The sequence below is a fragment of the Euprymna scolopes genome, chromosome 22, assembly GCF_053919585.1.
Source record: "Euprymna scolopes isolate OS-2025 chromosome 22, ASM5391958v1, whole genome shotgun sequence".
Taxonomy (NCBI): Eukaryota; Metazoa; Mollusca; class Cephalopoda; order Sepiida; family Sepiolidae; genus Euprymna; species Euprymna scolopes.
In genome coordinates, this window is record NC_136503.1 from 36,937,102 (window position 1) to 36,964,606 (window position 27,505).

Here is a 27,505-nt window from a genome sequence, read left to right on the forward strand (position 1 = left end):
CATACCTTCGCCATATTTCTTGTTGGTTTTGTTTTTGGCTTTACAGACATGATCAAGTTTTGCCAAGTAAAGGGAAAAGAAGAACATCAACATTATGTGCATTTAAGACAGGAAGTCGATATCTTCGGACAGTCTGTAGTGCTGGTGTGAAGAACACAAAAAGTTCCTGTGGAACACTATTCCACTGGCCTGCTTCCTGGCCGACTACAATAGGGTAGCCTTCAATTCCAATGTAAACAAGTTCTTGTTGAGCCATCCCCTATAATAATCCAAATTCTACCCAGTCTACACAATTAACGATTACTACACTACAATCTTACATTCATTAACCCTTATCCTTGAGTGGCCTCCAGGCCTTGATAAGTGGTGACTCTCTTGTCAAAAAAAAAAAAAAAGTATATATAATACAAGAAAAAAAAAATAAAAATAATCAAAAATGAACTTACTCGGAATGTCGATAGAATAATACGGCTGACTTTCTCTTTCACAGATTCACTGAGAATGTCAGATAATATCTCAATGATATTATATCTGCATGGAAAGAAGAGAAAAAATAGTCCAATTATTTGAGGCAGGAACAAGTGGAGCAATTAGTCAAGTATACACAACAATAAAACATTTGCATAGATGATTTATTTCAATGAATTGTTAGTCATATAAAGAGTAGAACAAGTGAAGCATGCATGGTCGCCTATGAGTGCACAGTGAACAAGGCATAAAAAAATGACTGTTCAACATTAGCCCCTCCCCATTTAGCCCCAAAAGTCCCCAGGGGACATCAAATTCTGGTGAAAATGAACAAACAGTGCAGTTTGAGGCCTTAACATATGGAAATTTGAGGTCTGAACCATGCAAAAAAAGAAATGACTAAGTCCAGCATTTGCCCTCCCACCACCCCCATTTAGCCCCCAAAAGTCCCCAGGGGACGTCAAATCTTGGTGAAAATGAACAAACGGTGCAGTTTGAGGCCTTAACATATGGAAATTTGAGGTCTGAACCATGCAAAAAAAGAAATGATTGAGTCCACCCCCATTTAGCCCCAAAAGTCCCCCAAGGCCTTAACATATTTAAATTGGAGTTCAGCACCATGCCAAACTGCTAAATAGACACAGAGAAAATTTTGGACAAATATGGTAAAATAGTCCCAAAAATGGAATATTTTTATTAGCGTTAAAAGAGTCCCTGGGGCACATCCAAGAGTTATCGCAAAGTATAGACAAACAAAATTATATAGAAATCAGTTAGTTACAACTTTTCAGAAAGTTTTATAAAAATCCAAGGCATCAATTTTTTTTAATAAGCAAAAAAGTGTCAATTTTAGCCATTTTAGGGGGCAACCAGAGTTTTTCCTGAAATCCGTTCAGGTACTTTTTTACTCATTTCATGTTTAATGTTTGTGCAAAATTTCAAAAAATTCCAAAGCATAGTTATTGAGAAAAGTATGAACGGACGAGGATGAATTTACAGGTGCATCCTCCTTTTGTTGGGGGACCAAAAATACATTTTGTATAAAATTATCACAATACTTGAAAATAATCTAGTGAAACATCACTTCATTAAATAACATGCAAGTTTTTTCTGTCACTTCAAAGACAACATTACATGGAGATTAATTGTGAAAAATGACGGCATAAAATGTACATTTGAAAATTTTTGCAAAATTTAAAAAGCGCAGGAAAATTTCGTCATTGCCCGCAATTCCACTATTATTAAGAAATGAAAATTAAGAAAAATCGGTTTTTGTTTAGAATTCCTCTATATAAACAAAAACAAAAGTGAAGAAAAAAAATATCATATTCCAAAAATCACATAAATTGTTCAAGTAGTTTTATTTTTTATGTAAGACTAAGGGAGTGGGGGCAGTGTTGCCCAGTTATAAAGTATAGTTAAAAAAAAAAAAAAAAAAAAAGAAAATGGGACTTTCATGCAATCAGCCAGAAGCAAAATCACAATTTTATAAGCAAAATACAAGAAAAAAAACATGCAGCGAGCTGAACGCGAACTTTCAGAACGTAAGTTTGTAAGCAAACACTAGTGATCGGATCACGACAACACAGATGTTATGACGTTGCAAATTTAACTTTTTAAAATGAAAATGCATCAACTGTTTGCGCATCCACGATTAACAAACAGTGTCAAAACCAAGGTTTTAATAGAATAATCAGAATTGTCAGACATTCGTGTTGCATTAAAGAAAAACACTGGATTTTATTCAACAAACAGTGACAGAGGTGGTGTGCATTTGTTTCATTTATTTATTTAGTCTACATACATGTAACACATAAAAACATGCCTACAAAGTGTAAAAAAAACAAAAAAAAACAATTTTCATAAAGATCTTTCTTTTTTTTTTTAACATAGAATAAACTGCCAGCATCAGTTGTTGATTTGGGCTTTTTTTATGACATATCAACCTATTTCAGGTTATTTAATGTCAAATCTGGTAATTTGGGGGAAAAATGCTTTAAATTGTTTATAGCTTCACATATGTATTCATGGAGTTTGGTTTGGTTTTTTGGTTTTGTTTTATGGTACATCAACCCTTTTTCGAGCTATTTAACGTCAAATCTTGTAATTTTATAAAATAAATTACGCTTTAAATTGTTTATCTCTTCAAATATTACTTCATAGTGTGTGGTTTGGTTTGGTTTGGTTTTACAGCATATCAATCCTTTTTTCTGCTTATTTAATGGCAAATCCAATCATTTTTTTTTTTTTAATTATTATGTTTATATCATTAAATATTTATTCATGGTGTTTATTTTTTTTTTTGTTGTTGTTTTACAGCATATCGACTCTGAGTTCAATCATTTTGGCAACAGCTTTTATGCTTCAAGTTCTTTATATCTTTAGTTGGTTGGTTGATTGTTTCTGTTTTATGGCATATCAACCCTTTTCAGGTTATTAAATGCCAAATCCAGTGATTTTGAAGAAAAGTTTTTTAATAGAATATATTTGTTTTTTCCAAGTCGGTTTCTATTTAACCCATAGTTGGGACACTAACAGGTACTCCTAGGGGCAATGACAATTAAAGGGTGGCTCCACACTCCCCAAAGCCCGCAAGCTGGGGTCTCACCATCAGATATAGTTTAAGGTCATATCCTTTATATGTTTAAATATGTAGACATGACATTTACTTTTGTTGTTTTATAGAGAAAAATTATTGTTTTTTGCTTTGCAGAACATGGTTGAGTTTGCAAAGAGAAAGGGAACAAAAAAACAAATAAACATTATGGTACATTCAAGTGAAGAAGTTGATATCTTCAAACAGCCTGATCAAGTAGCACCAAGTCAATTGTAGGCTGCTGAGTCATTGCATCCTTTAAAACCTTCATACATCTTGAAATTCATTAAAACTACACTTGATGTCTCCTTTGTATACATGTACTTCACGACTCAAATACTATTCAATTATCTGACTATTGTACATTATCCGATGTACAAACGTGCATTTTGAGGTATTGCATTGTAAATGATAATCTCAATATTATTAAATGCTTTTACCATAAAATTGAACCATAAAGTGAATTTACAGATTTTAATATCAAATATTTGTTAAATAAAAAAAAACAAATGTAGAATTTAAAAGAGAATTATTTATTTTCATTTTGATTAAACCTAAAGTCAGAGTCCAGTGTTTAGATTGAAAATTGATTAAAGTCCACAAGTCTACATTTCTTTTTTACAATAAATAATTCTCATGGTGCAATGATTTATAATTAGTATGTGATTGAATTTACAAAGAGTTTTTTGGGGGGTTTTTTGAGGTTTTTTAATTTGCTGTAGAGTTACATATGTAGCATAAGAGTGTTAATATTTATACATTATGTATGTGATGCTTTTATTTTCAAATTTACGTACATAACTGTTGTTGACCGATGAGGATCCGAAAGAAAAACATAACTCAGTATTTAATGTAATAGAAACATATTGAAAAGAAAGACAAATACAAAAAAACTAAACAGAGTGGTTATACATCAATCAAGTGTGCATAACGCAGAGAGGTATATTCTCCCAGTATTTATAGTAAAAGGAAAAGTTCATTGTAATCTGTAAGGCAGGCACCATAACAATAACATTTAGGAAAAAAAATAACAATCAGTTATTATCCCTATATATATATAAAATGAACTCATTTTTTCCCCTCTGATTTTGACTGTAATTGGATTGAAAATCAAGACATTTCATACAAATGTAATATGCACAAACTGCAGCATGATATCTGAGGTGTATTATAGGCATATTACCCCTCCACTTCCTCGATAATTGTAGATTTCTCTATTTTTTCTGGTGAGAGTTCACTGCCAAAATCGGTTAGAATCAATGAAAGTGGTCAAATCTTTTCTCTCTAATAAATTCCTCCTTCCCCTGCCACCACTTTACACCATCGCGGGATCGTTCACAAGGGACAGTTACGAAAGAACACAGGTTTGGGTTTTCTTTACTTCATAGTTGCTTAAAAAACATGGAATGGACTTAACCGAATCGAAGGGTTATTTATGCCATTTGTTTTTTGTTTTGTTTTTTTCACTTTTAGCTGTTTTTTTTTTTAGTTTTTCTCTCTGATTTTTCCTTTTCCGATTTCTTTTTAAAGAAGTTTTACACTTGTTCGCTGTTTTTATTTTTTTTTGGGGGGGGGCGCCGATTTTGTACAGAAGTTTACCATCGTTTTTTTTTCTTATTCAAATAGGGTTACTACTTTGCTTATTCTTTACTTTAATCCCCCCCTTACCCTCCAAACAACCGGGCAACGCCGGGTAATTCCGCTAGTTACTAAATATTAAGGTAATCTATTAAAAGTATGTTTAAATAATATTATAATATGATAAAGGCATATAATGCACTTTTCTATCCCCCCCTCTTCTCTCTCTCACAGAGTTTGAAAGTACAATGTAACAACAAATTGTTTACATTTTTATTTACTTATTTGCAAACTGTTATCCTCATCTTCATAGTTGTTGCTGTTTCAACAAGTTTCAGCCAACTCATCCTCTGGCCTTTTTCGGATGATCATAAATAAATGTACAAATTACTCATCTCAAAGGATTCCCAAAAAAAAAAATAATACAGTAGAACCCTGGGATATGGTGGCCCTAGGATACTTTTTTTCAGATTACAATGTGGAATACAATGTTTTTCCAGCTCCTGATCATGGTATTTGCCTGGCCTTACGGTGTTATTTGATTATATACATGTATATTATATACTGTACTATATTTTGTTACTAATTTTTAATGCTGTATCCCGCGGTTCTACTGTATAGAAATTGTTTACAGTTTTGTATTTTGCTCTACTTTAAATAATATCACGATATCATAAAAGCATATGCTCTCTTTCTCTTAAGTTTTTTAAATTTTACAAATGTTTTTAAGACATAACTACTAGTTGTCATAACCTGGGGAAGTGTTGTATATTAAAGTCTTCTTTAATTAAAAGAAAATTGATTTTCTTAAACAAATGCTTCTACAGCGTAGTATGAAAATTGAAAGCAGAAGAATACGTACTTGTTCATCTTTTCTGCAAGTGGAGGAGAGAATGATAAGGACCAAAGACAGAAAATAAGTTGGTATTGAATCTGGAAGCCAACTTTACTCCCTGCCAACACCGTGACAATGCTAGACGAAACAAAGAGAATCAGGAAAAAAAGTTAATACAAAATCAGATCTGAGAGTTATCAGTAATAAAAAAAAAAATATTAATGAAACATAAAAAATTTATGAAAAAAATATCTATTAAAACTTCATAAAACTGAAACACACACATGCATGATCTTGTCCAAGATATATATATATATATATATATATACACACACACACACACATTCTCATGATAAGAAAATATATACTATAGAGGTATATATTCTAAAAATAATATTTGAAATTGTAACAAATATCAAGTTCAATAAGTGCACTCATAAGTTTTTTTATACACCAACGTCTGAATTTTTGAATTTTTCTTTAACCAATATGGCAACATAAGACATTTCCTATCAGCTCAGACAAGTATCTGAATTCAATTTTTTTAGTGGGGGGAGGGGGCTATAAACACTACAATTAATAACCGTTTTTATTTATTTATTTATTAAAGAATTTATACAACTCCATTTTCTTTTATCTTTCTCCAAATCCTTTTTATTCCATATAACAAACTTTCTGGCAGTTTTTTTAGGAACATCTATTTGTCTCCAAGGATTCTTTAGTGGTGTTCTCTTACTCAATGAAACACATATAAGACATACTATAAAAAAAAATTTAACTAAAAATAAAAACTTATCAATGTGAATTAACAGCATCTTTAGGTTTTGGAATGATATATATCTATAATATAAAGCTCTCTCTCTCTGTGTGTGTGTGTGTGTGTGTGTGTGTGTGTGTGTGTGTGTGTGTGTGTGTGTGTGTGTGTGTGTGTGTGTGTGTGTGTGTGTGTGTGTGTGTGTGTGTGTGTGTGTGTGTGTGTGTGTGTGTGTGTGTGTGTGTGTGTGTGTGTGTGTGTGTGTGTGTGTGTGTGTGTGTGTGTGTGTGTGTGTGTGTGTGTGTGTGTGTGTGTGTGTGTGTGTGTGTGTGTGTGTGTGTGTGTGTGTGTGTGTGTGTGTGTGTGTGTGTGTGTGTGTGTGTGTGTGTGTGTGTGTGTGTGTGTGTGTGTGTGTGTGTGTGTGTGTGTGTGTGTGTGTGGTCATGAATAGGCTCCTATATGGTTGACTATTTTAAAAAACTGATTACATATAATGATAGAAGATGTATCGAGACACAGGAATGGGTATGTTTGATCTGGCAGAACAGTGGTTCATTAAAATTGTGGGGTCTGCGTTTGCGCCTGGTCCACAAAATATGGAAATAAAAAATTTAAAAATTTAAAAAAAAAAAAAACGTTTACAAGTGTTTTTGATATAGATGTATATAAGAATACTTTGATAAGTATGTTTTAACTTAAATAGGGATGGTATAATAAAATTGTGGGGTCTGCATTCACGCCTGGCCTCCATAGAATAGAAATAGGCACAAACTTTAATAAAGACTTTTCATATCTATCTGCGTAAGTATACTTTGATAGTTATGTTTTAGTTTGAAGAAATATGGTATAATAAAATTATGGGGTATTCGTTCGCGCCTGTCCTCCATAGAATAGAAATATGTTACAAAGTTTAACAAGGTTTTTTTAATATAGATCCAAAGAATATTGTGATAAATGTTTCAGTGTGACAGGTATGGTATAATAAATTATGGGGTTTATCTATTTTATTTTTACTTTCATCATATTTTGTTTTGGTTTTGATACCCCCAAATTCAAAGCTATCTCATTACAACACTTCCTTTACATAACCTATCATACTTTCATAAATCAGAGTCCATTTTCTGTACGCTGTTTTTGAACCCAGTCAACGACGGGTATTTTTGCTAGTATATATATATATATATATATATATATATATATATATATATATATATATATATGTATTACACATACACAGGGTGGAACAATAAAACTGTCGCCATAAAAAAAGATGACATAATTCCATTCCATTTGATTAAAACCAGTTTTCTTTTTTGTTGCAGACCATCTAATAGTTGGCCAATTATCTGCAAATCCCAAGAGCGATAGGAGCTTTCTATCATGTCTGAAAGTGACACAATGTTCAAGCAAGATCAGAGATGCGCCGCTGTACAACATGCTCTCTACTGATCCAAGTTATGACAAAAGGGCCATTGCCAACACCCTCAAAATGTATCGGTGGATTGCCACAAATAACAGGAATATGTCCAGGTTGATAAAAACAAAGTTTCCGGCAACAGTTATGATCTTTGGTGTGGTTTCAAGTGAGAACCACATTATGCCACCTCACATCTTCAAAGTTTGAAAGTCAACACCAAAGTGTATCTGGATGTATTGAAGAGTGTGGTGATCCCTTAGTGCAATCAGGTGGCTGCTGGCAGATCCTAGGTGTGGCAGCAAAGAGACCCAGGCTTGGCTTTAGGAGTGCTACGACTTTGTATCCTTCTCTCAATGCCCCTCCTCCTCCAATCTGAACCTGTTGAGCTACTTTGTTTGGTCATATGTCGGAAACATCACCAACATGACCTCCCAAAACACCAAAGCCAGTCTGATCACCGCCATCTGCCGAGTATTTACCAAGCTCCTGCTGGCGCTTGTGGAAAAGTCATGCTCCCTGTTCTGGACTCATATCAAGGTGGTGATTGAGGCTGAAGGCGGCTACATTGAGTAGATGTCAGCTCTACTACATAATCATTACACGAATTGATATTTTTAATAAACGTTTTAAAATAATGCTGTAGTGTGGTTCTCTTTAGGATGACACTTTTATCGTTCCACCTTGTTTGTATGTGTGTGTATATATATATATATATATATATACTGGCAAAAACCAAAAACAACAAGAAGGAATAACTTCATATTTGTATTTTTTCGGATAGTACAATTGTTTCGACATAAACCAGACAATTTTAAATTTTATATTATTTAAAAATTTTCATAGTTAAATTTCATCAGATATGTTTGAAAATAATACAAAGTTTGTATGTATCTTGACACATTTTCATTCTGTTAAAACTACATTGGGCAGTGATTACCACCCCCTCGTCTTTATATATATTAGTTTGTGTGTGTATTTAGACAGCATTTTTTAATTTATGCAAACATTATCAAAAATAATAAAGCTACTGCTAAATTATATATTTTTATTCTTTCAATCTTTCTTATTTTCTCTTTTGTGTCAAAATAAAATGTATAACGATTAGACAAATGATTTCCCACATAGATGATATGCAAAAGATTTTGTGTAGTTTAATTTTAATAACTTACTTCCTAGCTCTACTAACATATTGAACACTGTTTAAGTAAATACTGAAAATCGATACATAAAATATACCTCCGCATAATGTTTTATATCAACACATGAAATTTATATATAATAGAATAGGCTAGCCAAATTAATCAAGAGTAGGAAACTAGATCTAATATCTGTAACATTTTTTGTTCTTGAGATTAAGGGAGGTGGTGTTTGATCAACACTGCTGGGGAGCCATGATTTAATATACTGTTTTGTTTTTAAATCCCTGAAACAGTGTTTCATGGTAAACAACTGATGATCCCTTAAGTTAATATTAGGACTATATTGAATATAAAAATTAAATAAGTTTTTTTTATATAGTTTTAAAGGTCAAAAAACTTTCAAGGCTATATATATATATATATATAGATAGATAGATAGATAGAGAGAGAGAGAGAGAGAGATTTGGAGTCCTGACGACGTCAGAATGTTGATCGATCCACATATACTCTTCACAATGTTTATATAATTTTATTTTATAAGCTCTACACATGTATTGAGAATTTTGAAAAAAATATTAGTTTTTAGTTCATGTTAACAATATATTTGAAATTAACAAATTAATATATATACCTAAATGCACATATAATTTGTGTACGTGTATATATTATAGACATGCATATATGTATATCTATAATATATATGTATATAGATATGAATGGGCAAGTTAAAGGAAAAGAATAAATTCAATTCTTTAAGGGGGGGGGCTTATCTAGATAAAATAAAGCTCAACAAATTTTTTTTGAGCATATATATGAATCAGTAAATGGAGAAAATAAATGTATAAAAACTATATATATATATATATATATATATATATTATAAATTACTAACTAGCTCTACCTACGTATTGAGCACTCTTGAAGTAAATACTTAAAGTTTACGCATAAATCTATACTTTCGTATATTAATTTTATGTGAGTAAATGTAGTAGTTATATATACATATATATATATATATATATACAGGGTGGCCACAAAGTCATGCACCAATGTTAATATTGCAAGCAGTCCAAGGAAGTCAGTGCTTTTTTAATTTTTTTAACTTTTTTAATTAACATTGGTGCGTGACTTTGTGGCCACTCTGTATATATATATATATATATATATATATAGATAGATAGATAGATAGATTGGGGAGATTTGGGTAAAAATAGATTCTTTATACCCAAAACCCCCAATTGATGTATAACCTTATTAAATAAATGAATAAATCTATATATATTACTATATAGTTTTTATACATTTATTTTCTCCCTTTACTGTGTGTATATATATATATATATATATATATATATATATATATTATGTTTACATATATACTGATTTGTTCCAGTCGATGTAAATATGCCTTACAAATCTATCTACAAACATACCTCAATTTCTGGACAAATTTACAAAAATTTTACTCTGAAATGGTCCAATCAATTTACTATTCTTGTAGATTCTCCATGCATACAAACAATTATCAACATACATAATCTAACTCAGCATTATCTAATCAATCTTATTGATTAATCCCAACAGATTGCTCTGTTTGTATCAGTAAATGTATGAAAACAAGACAAAATATAAACAGAAATATACTAATTTTCAAATTCAAGAGCAGATAACTCTGGTCATACTGGTCCATCAAGCTCATAATTGGTTATGTTTTATAATGTTAAACCCGTGTACCAAATATTAATAAAATCCATTAAGCCTCATAAGAAAAAAAAAAGAAATGTTAACTCCATAGTTGACATAAATTGTAGAGGAATCAATCGAAAACTGAATTCCTATGACGTGTGATAAAAATTGAATTTTGTACATTTTATTTTGTTTGACATTGCCAAAAATATGGGAATAGAATTATTTTAAAAATCTATTCATAAAAAATTCATTACAAATTACAATTCTTTACTGCAAAACTTTATTTCATTAACTTGTCAGCTACAAGCATTGTTATATAGTGTCGTTATGGAAGTGTTTCTTTTCTTGCAGAGTCATTTCATCAACATTGATAAGGCCTATCTGCTTTATCTGATCGGCTTTGACCCTTTCTACATGTGAGATTTATGATCTCTTGTGATTGAAAGAAATAAAGTCTTGACTGGACGAAACTCACTAACTCAAACAATTATAATAATGACATCTTGTTCTTTACTGAATATTTTATTATTGTTAATCAAAGAGAGAACAGAATGGAAACAGCTTATTTATTAATACGTCTTTAACAAATATATTTTCTACTTGCTATCAAAATGGGAATTCACTCAAAAATATCTTGAGACTTCCTCGGTCATGTCATGTGACTCACATGTTTTCTACTTCTGTTCACACACATGTTAAGCTTGACTTAAAAGGACCGTCAACCGTCATTTCATATAGTTATGTTTATCGATGGATTCAAAGCCACCCAATATACACAGATATACCACATAATCATGTTGATAAACCGATTCTTATTAAATCACTGAAGTTAAGCAACATTGAGCCTAGCTAGTACTAGATAGGTAACCATTTTGAAATACCAGATGCTGTATGTAGTAAAACGTTGCCACCTCCCTGCAAGAATTACAAAAACCTAATGTTGTCGATGAGGATATACAAGTGACCAGGGTCCGCTTGTGAATTTAATATTCCCATGAAACTTCCTCCTTTTGAGGAAGCTGCTTCAACCCATTTAGGGAGAATGCTACTTCAGTAATATATTTTGTCTTTTAGTCCTCACATTCCATGAGTGATATTTCTGACAACTAGGAAAGAATTGATGCTTTCTGGATCAAAATCTATTATGGTTGTTAAGTTTTTTTTTAACTTAAAGTAGTAAATTTTTAAGCTCCTTATATCAAGTGGCTTCATACCTTGTCTAGATTAATTCCCATAATTTTTTTTTATTAATTAAGATCGTAACAGAGCAGTAAAAAGATACTTACGTGGAAATACCATCAACATTCACAAAAGCTTTCCTATACAATTCAATTCGCAGCATCATTTGAAGACAACGGGCAGCAGTTTGAAGATACTCATTATTCTAGAAGATTTAAACAAAAAATAAAAAAAGCAAAGATACAAAAGTAACCAAGTAAGCAAAAATAGGTAAATATATCTTAGCTGGAGGAGGAGGAGGAGGAGGAGTAACTTACAAATGGAACTACTTGTTGAACCTGATTACTACTCAATGATACATTCCTATAAGATATCACCTTCTTATTTTTTCTTTTGCCATCTGAATTCAAATCATAATATCTGCAAATAGTAATATTATTTACTAAGCACTCGATTCAGACAGGATGTGACACAAGGCCAATCTAGTATGAGGAACTCAACACCTTTTAACAATCAGGATCAGTAAAATAATTCTGTCTATTCAACATTCTCCTCATCATGCACCAGAAGAGATAGGACAAAATATTGGCGCAGATACTACACTTTGAGTCTTAAAGTTGGTACAAGATTGCATAACTATTCTCTATCGCATTCTTATTAGAAACATGTAATTTATATTTCTCTTAGTCTGTTTCATTTTTTTCTTGGAAATTAGTGGCCTGATCTGGTTGAAATTTTGTATGAACCTTTGTAATGATAAAGTGCAGCAAATTAAGTATTATGGTATCCATCCAATGCACTGTTAGAGATTAATAGTAAATCTATTTCCATTTTGTTTTCTTTCTGTGTTCTATAACAATTTATATGGATTTTTTCTTTCCTTTTTCAAAGTTTCCCCCCTCCCTCTTCTGTTTTTTTTATTTCACTGATTCTAATGTTATTTTATATAAAAACTAATATTTGTGCAAACATTAGTAAAGGGATACATTTTTGGTGGAGGATGTACAGTCGTTATTAAATAAATGGTTCACTTCAGAAAAGAAAAATACTTTTTATTTTTTTGATTTAGACAAAAACCATTTTATATTTTGTATATTATAAATGCTGATTATAAAAGATAGACAAACCAGTCAGTAAGTAAACATCTTGTGAAACAGATGCCCCTTTTGTAACCATGGTAACGTTGATGAATTAATGTAAAGAAATTCAGGGATGAACTCTGGACCCTGTGGTTTGCTTATATGGACAGATAAACACGAAAAAGGCTAAAGTATATTATGAGTAGGGCTATGATAACATCATATTCTTTTAATTGGTTTTACTCTCAAATATATATCTTACGCAGTTAGACACAATTAATCAACTGAGAACCACATCACTCTACATAAAAACATATAAGATATCAATGGATATAGACCTGAGAATCAAAGCAAGGAAAAGAATATGCTGTTGTCATATCCCTAATTACAAGTCTGAATTATTATTGTCTTTCTTCACGGCAGATTTCACTAAAAATTAGCATGACAATCTAAACACGTGTGAGATTTTGAGAGTTTTATAAAAAAGCTATATTAATCCAGAATCACTTGGATATCAAATATGTCAAACATAACAAATAAAACTTGGGAAAGGTATGAATCTTCCTTCCACCCATTTACGTTGTTCTAACAATTGGTTTACAAAAGCAAAATATTTCAGAAACAATGTTTTCCATTAAATGACCATATAGATTGTCAAACAAAACAACTCAGCTGTTTACTATACATTATTATCATACACAGAAATTTATTCATTTAAAATCAGATCACACATTCATATATGCTATTCATTTTGTTTGGAAATCAATTATTGGCAAATGACATATCTCTTACATACACCCACACAAACATATACACTAGACTTTTAAGCCCATTAAAAACAGACAAAATCATAGTCGATTGACTTGGTATGCATGCTTTATGCCAAATTGATGGTTGAATTTGTGCTCATTTTGACATTAAATAATAATCTCTATTCGTCCCTAACTATGCATCGAACGAATACCATAATACTTAGTTCACTGCACCTTATCAAAATCTCAGCCAGATCAGATTAGTATCAGACAATTGCTACTCAATTTGGACAAACAATCCCCTTTAAATGGGGAGCTGGTCCCCCCCCCACCATCATCTTGTGGAAGCTAAAAGTGCCACGCATTGAAACAAACGCCAAAAGACTGCCCCGCAGTATTTAAAAAAACTGCCACGTCATCGTAACACTCCCGCGATGACCTCATTAAGCGGCCACCTGTCAAACAAACCTTTTTGACTTTTTAACTCTTAATTTAACATGCTTCTCAATTCCTCTGTCATCGTGGCAGAGATGGTTAGGTGGTTGGGGTTTTTTTCCCTTTCATTTCCACCTTCACGTCAAGACTACCTTCCTACTAAAACTTCTTTTTTTTTTTCTTTTAATGTTTTTTTTTTTTAACACACACACCTCCAAACACCCAGACAACGAATAAACAATTCTGAACAAAAACAGTCTTGTTTTTATGAGACAAAATAGAAAGATTTTTTTTTAAAAAACATCAACGAATAAAGGGTTTCAAATGTTAAAAACTGCAAACAAGTCAAAAACTCATGGAGCAAGAGAAAGGATAGTGGTGGGGCTTGGGTGATGGCAAGCGGAATACAGAAGCACAGGCGTGTAGTTATAAAATCCTCTCTACTCTCCTGACCTTGTGTGACATTTAAACGTGGTCTTGCACGACCTTGAACCTCTGATCGCGGCCCAGTTATGATCTGCACCCTGGTCGGTACAGATATAATATGTCGACTGGGCAACCAGGTCTGCCAACCGTTAGTACGTCGCGTCACCCAGTGAGTTCTTCGTTAAGGCGTTGGGGATTCTTCTCGGATGCTCGGTCCTCAAGGCCTGTTCTCCGTGGATCGTCTAGTTATTCTGGGTGTTCGTTGACGGATACGGTGTCACAAATGGCAAATAAAGAAATATCCACATATAGGGATCAACGCACATCAGCAACAAAACTCCGGAGGTTGGTTAATATAATATATATTTCAGAAATTCATAAAAGAAGTATTTACAGCATATACATATAGTTGACAATTAATTCAAGCAAGCAGTTAGTTCTACAACTGAGCTTCTATTGTTGAAATACCTGATCGGTATCGCGGACTTTGCGTAATTCTCATTAAGTGATCGACACGTTATAAGCGTTGAGTAATCAGGCAACAAGCGAGGGGGAGAGAGAGGAGAGGTGATTCTGCCGAGACTTAGCTCTCTTTGACTCTGATTCCGGACTCTCTCTTCTCTCACTTAATCTCTGATTTTTCATTTCTTTTATAATACAATTATGGAATGATGACGACACCCATGTTTGTCATCGACCAATCAAATTGCTTGATTATAATTCGACGGGGCCTTTTCTCATTGGTTGATTATACTTCGACAGGGCCCTTTTTCATTGGTCCATTTCCAAAATTGGATTGACTCCTCCTTTAATTAACGCCCAACTTACACGTTGTATTATTTAACTCCTCCCTGGCTTACTAATGGAATTTTTCCATATCCAGGAAAATTATTTTTCCTTTGACTTAAAGTAAATCACGCGATTTTATTTGTTTTAAAATTATCTATTGATCTCATTTTTCGCTTTGATAATTCAAAGGAATTTTAGTTTATCTTTGAATTAAGTTCTGGTTGTCGGCCATTCTATTATATCAGACATTTTGTTCACGTCAAAAGACCAAGAATGCATTTGTCGCTTTGAACTTATCGGACAACACATTTTCCCATCCGAGCAAAAGTATTTCATAACTTCAATTTTCGTTCGACCTGATTCACCAAATGACAATTCTCGATACGTTATATTATTGTTTTGAAATTTCGGACAATTCATTTTTTTCCTATTCTTTGTTCTAAAACATAATGCTGAGTCACTGCGTGTGTTTCTCTCAGATCAAAAACAACCCGACTTTTCAATTGTCAAACTCACAGGTCAACTTGGCTCATAGTTTTGCCAATTGCGGGTGTGAAATTCCCACCCCTCCGGCTCCTGCATAACTATGATTTCGGCCATTGTAGATCAAACGCCTGTGTATTTTGGCTAAAATATTTTATGCATTCTTTTTCACTTTTGAAGTCTAGAATGTGATTTAACCTCTCGCTACAAAGGCACTCTTGCCGCCGCCATCTCAACAACAGACTTAGCTCAGAATTTATTCACAAAAAAAAATTAATAATAATTTTTATTCCTTCAACCCGATCATCGTCTGGGAACAAAAAATTACTTTTAACCAAAAGAAACGTCACATCAACCCTACAGGTCTGATGTGGCCTCTCTTTTAAGTGTTACACTTGCACCCTCTGACTTTCACCTCTTCCCAGCCATGAAGTTGTTTTTGAAAGGAAAGCTTTTCCCAGATGATGCAGCCTTGATTTCTGAAGTCACATTGTGGTTGGAAGACCAACCTGAGGAGTTCTACAAAAACGGTCTCCAGAGCTGCATCAAACGATAGGAGAAATGCATAACTTTGGGTGGTTCCTATGTAGAGAAAGACTAATAATTGTGCCAAGTTTTGTTGCTCTACTGCTATGGGAAGTGGGTCAGGGGCATTACTTATTGCACGCCCCTCGTACACGCAAGATTATGCATATACGTCTGCACATGAAATTGTGTTAGAATTATGTCACTGTTTTTGGTGTATTCTCTATGACGAGAATCAGTTGTCTGCGGCAATGCAACAAGTATTTATTTGTGACAATCAGTCTTATAACCCTCTCTGACCAAAGACAGAGCCAAAAAATTTTAATCTAATATGGCTACAGACACCAATGGGATTCTTAGTGTTATAAGTAAAACCTAAACAAACATGGCAGAATCTATAACATATTCAAGAATATATAACTTCATATACATACATTGAATATGCAATATGATTTTCACTGATATACATCGAATATATATACATATATTCAATAATGTTCATTTAGCATTGAGGTAATGCTCTTCCATAAAAATAATTGAGTAGTTTTAATTATAAATATCATAAATAAAAAATAAATAAATGAATCACATTATTTATAATGTGATGCAATTTTCCATCTACTCATAGCTCAGTCCATAGAATGCTGGATGTCAGTCATTGGGACCTGTTTCTTTAGGCCTCAACATAATCATATGGATGATGAAATGTGTGTTTGTAGGTAACTGTATATATATAAATAAATAATCGGCTACCTTTAGGTTGAGCAGTCTTCTGAGATAAATAATGATTTCCATTTAGTATTGAGGCAATGCTCTTCTGTAAAAATAATTGAATACTTCCAGTCATGAAAATCGTAAATAAAAATTATGAATAAATAACATCATTGATACAATTTTTCCATTACTGCTAAGAAGTTCATAGCTCAGTTGGTAGAGAGCTGGATGACAGAGATTGGCATTCTGGCTCAAATCTTGCTAGGACTAGCCACACTGATGATTAATAGAGATGACAAAACATGCCTGTGGATAAGCATATCTTATATATTAACCATTTCATGCATTGTCGAGCAGATTGGGAATACAAACAATCCTTCCAGTCAATGCACTTTGGAGTGATACAGAATGTTAAAAGTTAATGTTATTTTTTTAAAAAAGTGTGTCTGTATGCATATAGATTTCTTTTTTATATAAATTATCTCAGTAATAATGAAGACTTTTTTTTTTTAATTATTTAAAAATAAGATTTTTTTAGGGAAGCAATTGTACATTATATCAATTATCAGTCAGTTTTTGTGTCAGTGCATAATGAAAACACTTAAATTTAGGCAAGGATGCTGCAACTGGTTACGTTATCTTGTTAATCAATCGAAAGGAAAGAAAAGCAGGGGAAAAAAGGAAAAAGAAAAAGTAAAAAGAAAATAAAAAAAGAATAAAGGAAAGAAAATAAAAGGAAAGAAAAAATAAAATAAAGGAGAGAAAAGAAAAAAGAGGAACAAAAATGAAAAGGAAAGAAAAGAAAAATATTAAAAAGGCAAAAATTAAATAAGATTTAAAAAAAATAACTCACAGGCAATTTAAGTTGATCCTTGAGCCAGTTGAGATAAAACTCAAGATCATTCTTATCCATTGGTTCTTTTCCCCAGCAAGCAATTTTAGCAATGATACGACTTGTCTGAAAATTGCAAAAATCATAAATTAAAAAAAAAAAAAAATTTGATTTATAATTAATTAACAGGAAGATCCGATGTTACTCTGGATATAATGAGGATCACTATTACATATTTTTTCACCATGCTTATAACACCATATTACTTTCTTTTATATTTTATGTAGATTCTCTGAACTACAGGGAACACAAATACATACAGACATCGAGTTTTATATATAGATTAAAAACTGCAGTAATAAAATATTTAAATGTTTTGAAATATTATTTTTAATAACATTATTTAAAAATGTTGAATAAAAAAAAAATGTCTGACAGATGATTGATCTTACCTGACTAACAATAAATCTATCACTTCTGTTCAAAAGGTGAAGGAATGGAGTCCATACAGATTCATGGTTTTTACGGGCATAATCACGGAAAATTTCCACATACGACTTGTCTTCCTGAAATTAAAAAGAGAAAGGCTTTGAAAAACGGTATTAGTAACTGGTTAGCATTTACACAGTTGAAGTATCAGTTGAATAAAAAAGAGGAGGAGAACATATTTGTTTGGTAGCATAAATCAAAATGTGTTCAACCATAATAAATCACTGAATTCAAACACTACAGACATAAAGTTTATTTGTACCAAGTGTATTTTCAGCACTTCTGTCATCTTTTATTCATTTAACTAGCCTAGGTGCCCGGCGTTGCCAGGGTGTTTGGAGGTATGTGTTTAGCCAAAAAAAAAAAAAGGGGGGGTAATAGGCAGGCTCGAACCTGTACCGCGAAGGAGGAAAAGAATGTGAAAAAAAGAGTGACATCTTTGCTGTTGCGCCTATCGCCAAACCGAAAGTGACATAGGTTTAAATTAAGGCTAGTCAATCGAAAAGAGGGGATGACTTTCGAAAATATTGGCAAAAAAAGCGACCCCCTCATTGTTGAGGGAGAAGGAATTAATGTTTTTAGCCAATTTTTCGATATTTGTCGTTTAAAGAATCGCGCTCCAAAATGATACCAGTCTCGTGAAAAACCGTTGCTTCTGTTGAAAGTTTTAGGGAAAATACATACATTTAAACAAACAGGTGAGATTTATATTATAGATGTCACTTTTTATCTATCCAAAGATCAAACATGTTTTTTATAACTTATAAGCTCACCATCAAGTTTTCATAGTTCAGCAGATTAACATTATCCCAATTCCACTTTGTATAGTTAGGTCTAATCATTTTTTTTTCAGTTTTCCTTAGCCAACATTCCTGCAATTCAAGACATCCATGCTTCTATAATGATTTATCCAGGAGGATGAACACTCCACGTGATCATACCAGCAGAACTCATTCATCCTTAGGGGAAAATCAAGTACTTTCAACAAATCACCTGACCTGATGTGTTGAGCCTGATCAGATTTCACATAGTAAATTCATCTGATCATGAACTCAAACTACATTAACAGTTAAAAGGAGCAGGTTCAGGTTTATAGCATGACATGAAGATATTCAAATGCTGCAATTTTCAAACATGTAAACAAAATATATTTTTAAATTAATTTGTTCTCATAACTGATTTTTACTTTAAAGAATACAGTAAACATGTCATTCCCAACACATGTAATTTTATCAAATAGATGAAATGCAGTAGTTCACAAACTATGTTTTAAGGATTATGAAATGCTGAACATATTGGCATTAAAATCAATTTAGTATTACATATGAAATAGGAAAAAAACATTTGTTAAATTAGTAAATAAGCTGACATACTGCCATATTTCCAACATGCCTGTCCGTTTTGCTATTATCTATATTATATCTATTAGTCAGCTGAGGTGAGTCTATCTCGGGTTAGCCAAAACACTCCCAATCTGTTTAGAGTTGCAAACTGGTACAAACTGGAGAACTACTCCTAAACTCTAACTCCTATTAACTCAGAATCGGAAATTATAAAAGTCTTGTCTTTATCTCAGAATGACTGATAAGCAGAAATGACTTGGCCACTCCCATGACTATTTGAAAACTGATCACTGCTTGTAAGACGTCTTCATATCTAAAGAATTCAAAAGATCTCAGCAGCTTCCCATCTATTTTTTTTTTTTTTTTCACATCCTATACTCTTCTTCTGCTAATGAACTATTTTTTCACATTGTTATAACCTTTTTTTTTTCTTTCAACATGCTTTTCCTATTTTTTAATGACTCACTTCCTAACACTTTGGGAGAAGGGGACGTCCATAGTATCACATTTAGATATGACTTCAAAAGTACTTTACAACAGCCAAGAAGAATATACAACAGCAAACTTACCTTCAGTACATCATCCACAACTGTCAACACATACTGCAATGTTTGGTCTTTTGCAATGTGATTCATGAGATTAATAAAGGTCTTTGCAAACTGAAATTAAATACAAACATTAACATATTAATGATTAAAAGACACTAAGGGATTTTTATTCTAGGCCCCCAAAATCAACAGATATTAGATCATTCCTGTAATGACCTGGCCCCTGTTGATTTTGCGGTGGGGGTTTAGTTCTGTGCAGTTCTAAGAGGTCCACCCTTCCAGGCTTTGCCTTCTCTCTTTGAGAAGGGGGTTAGTTTATTGTTAATCGCCTGAGGCACCCAGTCACTTTTTGCAGGTCATAGTGCTTCTCCCCCCCCCCCCCCACTCTCCGACTTCTCAATCCCACTTTCTGACCATGGTGTCTAAGTTCTTGCAGTGGGAGAGAACTAATATTTTTTTTTTAAACATTTGAAATAGATTTTTTAAAGACGTTTTGCAAACCTAAATGCTCACAGGACAAAAGCTTATTTCTGTTTTTTGTAGCACTAAACAGAATGAGCATCCCATGACAGGATGCTGGTCTGTCGCCGGTTTCATCTCCAACCAGGCTGGTACCCATTTGATTGAAATTTTTGTTTATAGCACTTGATATTCTTAAGCAGTCACTCATTCAAGTACTAACCAAGCTCAATTTGGCTTAACTTCAGTAATCCAACAGGAAGTGGTGTTTCAACATGATTTGGGTACAAAATAAGGAAAATAGTATTTATTGTTTATTTCAAAACATCAACAAAAGACAATTGCATTAAGAATATTTAAATGTTAAAATGTGTGTGCATGTGTTTTATATACACAGTAGAACCCAAGGATACGGTGGCACTAGGATAAGTTTTTTTCAGGTTACGATGTGGAATACAATGTTTTTCCAGACCCTGGTTACAGTATTTGCCTTGCCTTACGGTGTTATTTATAATGTTATTTGTGTACATGTGTATTATATACTGTACTGTATTTTGTTACTAATTTTTAATCCCAGAGTTTTAATGTATAAGATATTTTCCTCTTTCTTTACTCATTTTTGAAATCTGTTGAATAATAAAGATGAAATATAATTGTAGAAGAGATGATCTCTACAATAAGTTAATGATGTTGCTTCATCATAAGTTGGTTTTGGATTTAATGTGGAAGCATTTTCTGGCACAGTTTCTCTGCATTTCTGAAATGCTTTGTGGTGGAAAGCTTGTTTTTCATCATCAATTTATAGTACTCACACAATGAATAGTCCTTTTTGATGACTAGGATGAAGTTTTTTTCGAGAAGTATTGCTACATGTTTTTTTTTTTTAATTTATTTCATCTTTAACCAAAAGCAAAAACACAATGTTGGGATTTTTACCTGCTACAAATATAGAAAGAAATTCAGATTATATATCTTAACTTAAAAAGAGATAAGAAAAAAAAAAAAATTTTGTTGCAAAAAAAAAAAAAAAAAAATGGTCAAGTCAAGTGAGGTCAAAGTGTCCACACAATGTCAAGGGAGGTCAATGTATCCACACAATGTCAAGGGAGGTCAACGTGTCCACACAATGTCAAGGGAGGTCAACGTGTCAACACAATGTCAAGGGAGGTCAACGTGTCCACACAATGTCGAGTGAGGTCAACATGTCCACACAATGTCGAGTGAGGTCAAAGTGTCCACACAATGTTAAGGGAGGTCAACGTGTCCACACAATGTCAAATGAGGTTAAAATGTCCAAGTCAACACAATGTCAAATGAGGTTAAAATGTCTACAGAATGTCGAGTGAGGTCGAAATGTCCACACAATGTCAAGTGAGGTCAAAATGTAATATTTATCACTTCTTTTTTTAATCACAACAAATGTATGTATTATAAATAATATATTTGGTTACCTCCATGGGGTTTTCTTGTAACATCCTTTTCTTCACATCCATGTTTGCTTGGTCAAACTTGGACACAAATAAGTAGTCCTCTTGTGATATCATTTGACCTCTGAAGAAATAATGAAAAGATTTTTGAAAAATCTTTTTAAATCACAAAATAGGATCATATTTTCACCTTCCTTTAAATTATAGATGTTTCTTTCCTTTATTGCTTTGTAGATTATTCAATAAATGTTTCAATAATAATAATATGTATATAATACAATAATAATGATAATTCAATAAATGGTAGATGTGAAAAAAGCTTATGTATAGTTGTGAACCTTATGTAACACAGAGATGAGTTAATATTGTCAGTAACATGGAAGTTATTTGAAACATCCTATGAAAATATTGAAAGCTTATGATGTTCCACCAAATCTACTCCAAGCAATAACTAAGATATATGAGAACACAAGGGCACGAGTAATAACACCAGATGAAGAAACAGAATTTTTCAATATCATTGCTGGAGTCTTATAAGGAGATACATTAGCACCTTACCTCTTTGCCATAGTATTTGACTATGTTCTAAAAAAGACACTCAATGGAAGAGAAGAGGAGCTTGGTTTTCGTCTACACAGACAAAAGAGCAAGCGTATCCAACCAATTGTTATTACTGATCTCAATTTTGCTGATGACCTAGCATTACTAACTGAGGAAATTGGTCAAGCCCAAGAAGTCCTAAGCCAACTTGAAAAGGAAGCATGATTGGTGGGTTTGTACTGCAATGCCAAAAAAATGGAGATACAAGCCTTCAATCATAACTGCAGTGAAAGTACTTTATACGACTCTGCTCAAGGTTGTCAAAAACTTCAAGTAGCTTGGAGCATGATCAAAGACCACTGAAAAATATTTGGAAGTGAGAAAAGTACTGGCATGGAGTGCATGTCACAAGTTGAGGAAGATATGGTCATCCAATCTCTCAGAAAAGTTGAAAGTAAGATTATTAGTTGCCACAGTGGAAACAGACCTTCTCTTTGGTGCTGAGGCATGGACTCTTAAAAATGCACTGAAGAAGAGGCTGGATGGCTGTTATGCACGGATGCTCAGGTTGGCCCTCAATACATCATGGAGGAGCCACACTGCAAACCAACGGCTTTATGGTGACCTACCATAAATATCACTTACAATAAAGTTCAGCAGAGAAGGATAAGAGTAGCCGGTCACTGCAGGAGACACAGCAAAGAGGAAGCCAGCAAGCTAGTTTTCTGGATACCAACAGATGGACACCCAAACTGTGGTAGAAGAAGAATGACCTACATTGACAACCTGCTACAGGACACAGGATTGGAAAGTGTTCAGGACCTGCAAACTGTCCTGCAAAATCGAAAGAACTGAAGAAGTCGTGTAGATTCGGTGGTGAAGCATTCTGAAAGACGACAGAGGAGAGGAGATGAGATGAAGAGTATTTTGCTTAATTGGTGTTTAATGACTATGGATCAAATTTAATGCAAATCTGAAATATTAAAATTTTTAGATGAAGATTGTGTTCATATCATGCTCCTTAAAAACCCTTGGAAATGTTTTAAAATTTAAAATTTGAGGACTTTAGTAATTCATGTCTAAAAACTATTATTAAAATTTTACAAAATTTAGGTCCAAGGTGTCCACTCCCGTATCTTTGTCCTCTTTGTGTAAAACTATATATATATATATATATATATATATATATATATATATGCATAGCACCATTACACCAAGCGGCTAAATGTTGAAAAATCCATAATGATCAGTGAATCTTGTAGATATAAAGATACTCAACTTTATAAATATATACAAGTAAACTGAATAATTTGAAGCTGATATTATTTCTTTAGAATGTTATGCCTCCACAACAATGGTAGATAGCAAACACAACATTTTAGATTAATAAAATATATTTTTATAAAAAATGGATGAAGACAAAGTTTAATGGAGATCGTTGATCCATAAAAAATATCCAAATTTGTGCGTTTCTGAAAACAAAAACTTGGTTTCATACCTATTTAGGGAATGTAAATTACAATTTTACATCTCAAACTATAAAAAAAATAAATAAATAACATTCACAATAAATATTTACTTACTTCAGGTATGATTGCCAATTGACTCTGTTGGCACGGATCTCATTTGCATGACTTTGTAGCGTGCTTGTTGCAATCTGGGCACCTAGAAACAAGCAAAACATATCATTATTTACTAACATAGTACTGACAAATAAATGATTACAGGTTTATCTACTTATTTATCGATTGTATACTAGTACAATGTGTAGCATCATTTCAATAGAACAGAGTTTCTAGTGAGTCAGAATTGAAAAGCAAAAGAGGCTACATGTACCTTAAAATGTAGGGAGAATCTAAGTTAATCTTGTCTTGAGACCTGCCTGGGTGTCATCAATTTTAAGATTAAGTTAAAAAAAAAAAATAAAAAAAACATTTATCTTAAAATATAGAGAGAATCTAAGTGAATCTTGCCTTGAGACTCTGCCCCGGTATCAACCATTTTAAGGCTAAGTTAGGAAAAAGAAAAACAAGAAATAATCAGAATTAGATATTGGTCTCTCCTCCTTCTTCTAAATAAAACCTTCTTCTAAATAAAACTTTTTGAAAGCCAACAAATTTCCACTGTGTTTCCATTCATAAATAGATTCATCTTAAGTTAAACAGAAGATCAACAACCATGCATCTAATCTTCTAATCTAAATTGTAAATATAAGATCAAAGTTTCATAATTTTTTTGTCTTAAAATGTTATACACTATACCTGAATTTTTAAAAAATCTAAAAAATTAAATTATATATATTAATCTATATGTTAATAGGATAACATGCGTGCTATTTATTTTGTGAGTCACGCTTACATCCGAGTGACTGTCATCAAATTGTTATGGACTTTTATTTCTTGTAATAAATAATTTTACGAAAAATTCTTCATAAGTTTTGGTTTCAGTTTCGATTATAGCTGATGGCACTCCAATAATCTATTTTTTTTTTTATAAATAATTTTACCAAGAATTCTTCATAAGTTTTTATTTCAGTTTCGATTATAGCTGAAGGAACTCAAGTTATATATATATATGCATATATTTTTTTTCATAAGTTTTGGTTTTGATTCAAGCTGATGATCCCAAGTCATATGGATATATTTTTTTTATTTTTGAAATCACAACTTTATAATATATAAAAATCGATAGAACATTAACTCTATAATAATATATAGGAAATTTGCAAGACTTAAAATATCATATTTAAACATACTTTACGATCAGCCAACGCTAGGCGTCTCTGCTAGTTTAGACAAATACTTTTGCAGTGTTAACAAAAAAGCTACAATAATAACAGAGTGTCTCCATTTATGCTGGACATCTACAGAATGTCAATATCAATATATTACATATGAATGAGTCCCCTGTCGAATTTCCACAGGTCCTGCTAGTATATTAATAATATTACAGAAGATCAGCTCAAAGCAACATGATAGCATAGGTTTCAACTCTAAACTAATGTTTTGTAGATTTTTTTGTATATTTATAAGTTGCTCCTACAATCGTCAACAAATAACTTTAACTTAAAGAGTTTATTTACTTTGAAACAAAAGTAGTGTTGAGTCTGTCGAGTTAAGACAAAAAGAAATGTTGGTTTTGTTAGACTCTCTGTTATGCACCTACTGATAAGACAGTCTCCTTTGGAATTACTCCAAAGCTCGGGTCCTTGGACTAAACAAGCAGATAACGTTAGCCCAGGTAAAACGTTTACTTCCAACACCCTACAAACAGTGACTTTTATATAATAGTAGAGATAGGTGGGTTTAGTGTTACACACTCCTAATGAAACGAATATTTGCCCCACCCCACCCCGATCTCTGAAAAGGTAACTTGACACACATGGAAGAAGGATGATGAAGACAATGTTTTCACTTAACGTGCATTCATTCTTCATATTATTTGGATTCTTTGGACTACTGCTTTCATCTTCAGTTTTATTCACACAACATTTAAGTCAATGTAACCTTTGTCCTGTAACAAGATTAAACACTTTGGTACTTGTGCATCTACGTTACCGTGCTGAAAAATGTTATTATTTAGAAAGCCATTTTTAAAATAGAGAGGGAAAGGTCTTTTGTAACTATTCTGTACTTCCACGTGACAATTTAATAAACAAATATACCATAAAAATTGAATTTAACTTGAAAATACTGTTGCTTCACGAGGGAAGAGAGACAAAAGAAAAAAGAATTGTTATCACACATGGCAGCATGATTGCGACAACCGTCAAGTCAACTGAATAATAAAGGGAAACTAAACGACGACTCAACAGTCTTGAACAATTCCGTCCACGTACTCTGGCACGATCCTGAACAATTCCGTTGATTTAAACTGAATACCTCCATTTATTCAACACAACATGATCCCGAATAACTCCATCAAAATGAGTAAACCCCACATCTCACCAGAGCAACCTCAACAGTTACTCTCCAAATGACTCTGGTAGCAGCTTTTTTTATAGACGTTGGACAAACTCATTTTCATAATAGGTAGGCCCGATTAAGACATTGGCATACAATTCTTGAATGTTTCCGTGCATGCTCATCGCAAATACTATTTTTAAAAATAGTGCGGTAACATAAATGCATAAGCATCAACACTTTTTCTAACAAAAGTTTTTATGCAAAATTCGATGGTGATTATTATTTAATCTGAGCATTTGATTTCCGAGAATTTCTGATAAAAACTGCAACATGATAGAAGTGTACAAGATGTTAACAGACAATATCAACATTTAGCAAGAACAGCTTTTATCACTCAATACCAACGCCAGGATTTTTAGCTGACCGAGAAGCACAGGAAACGCAACACCAGGAAGCATTCATTAGGACTTTGAATAGTGAATGAGTTTCCCAATTTAGTTGTAATTGCAAATGACACAAATAACTTTGAAAGCAAACTAGACAAGTAATAGTCCAATAAGCAATACACTGTTTGACCCACATATACATCTCCAAAGACTATAAAAGACCAGACATGCAAGAGTTATAGGTTGCCTTTTTACTGAAGAAAAGGTATCAAAGTTTGTTTAATTTACCGTCAATGCACTGCCAAGTTGAAAGAGATGACATGAAGAAGTTTACAAGATGTCAATAAGCAAGATCAACATCAGGCAAAACAACTATCAGCCAATAGCAATTCCAGAACAAAGGGGCACAACTTCAAACTAACCAACACCAAGAAGTAAACAAATAGAATAAGCTTCAATTCAGTGGTAAATGCAAAAGACACAAATGACTTTAAAAGCAAACTAGACAAGTACTGTAGGTAATAGACTTTTCAACCCATGCATGTATCTACTGTAACAGAGTGTGGATGCAGGTATGGAAGCCGTATGCAAATGACTGAGCCGTGTACAAGACGACGTCACAGCAAGGAAGAAGGGAAAAGATTATAAAAAGGTGTGCACAGACCGAGGATCATGTCAGAGAAAGATAGAGATAGATGTGTTATGCACGGTGGCCAAG

General features: G+C 32.8%; 1 protein-coding gene across 5 annotated transcripts in view; it reads right to left on the reverse strand.

Annotated features, from left to right (window-relative positions):
- LOC145243970 (V-type proton ATPase subunit H-like) overlaps positions 1-27,505 on the reverse strand; it is a 212,229-nt gene that overhangs the window by 18,168 nt on the left and 166,556 nt on the right. For all 5 annotated transcript variants that reach the window (XM_080107102.1, XM_080107105.1, XM_080107103.1 and 2 more), the window contains 8 exons: positions 24,080-24,161; positions 21,981-22,080; positions 20,092-20,181; positions 18,143-18,256; positions 17,712-17,816; positions 11,763-11,860; positions 5,505-5,615; positions 447-531 (listed from right to left, as the gene is read on the reverse strand). In XM_080107102.1, coding sequence (XP_079963228.1) covers positions 447-531; positions 5,505-5,615; positions 11,763-11,860; positions 17,712-17,816; positions 18,143-18,256; positions 20,092-20,181; positions 21,981-22,080; positions 24,080-24,161 — 785 coding nt within the window. The remainder of the gene's footprint in view (positions 1-446; positions 532-5,504; positions 5,616-11,762; positions 11,861-17,711; positions 17,817-18,142; positions 18,257-20,091; positions 20,182-21,980; positions 22,081-24,079; positions 24,162-27,505) is intronic.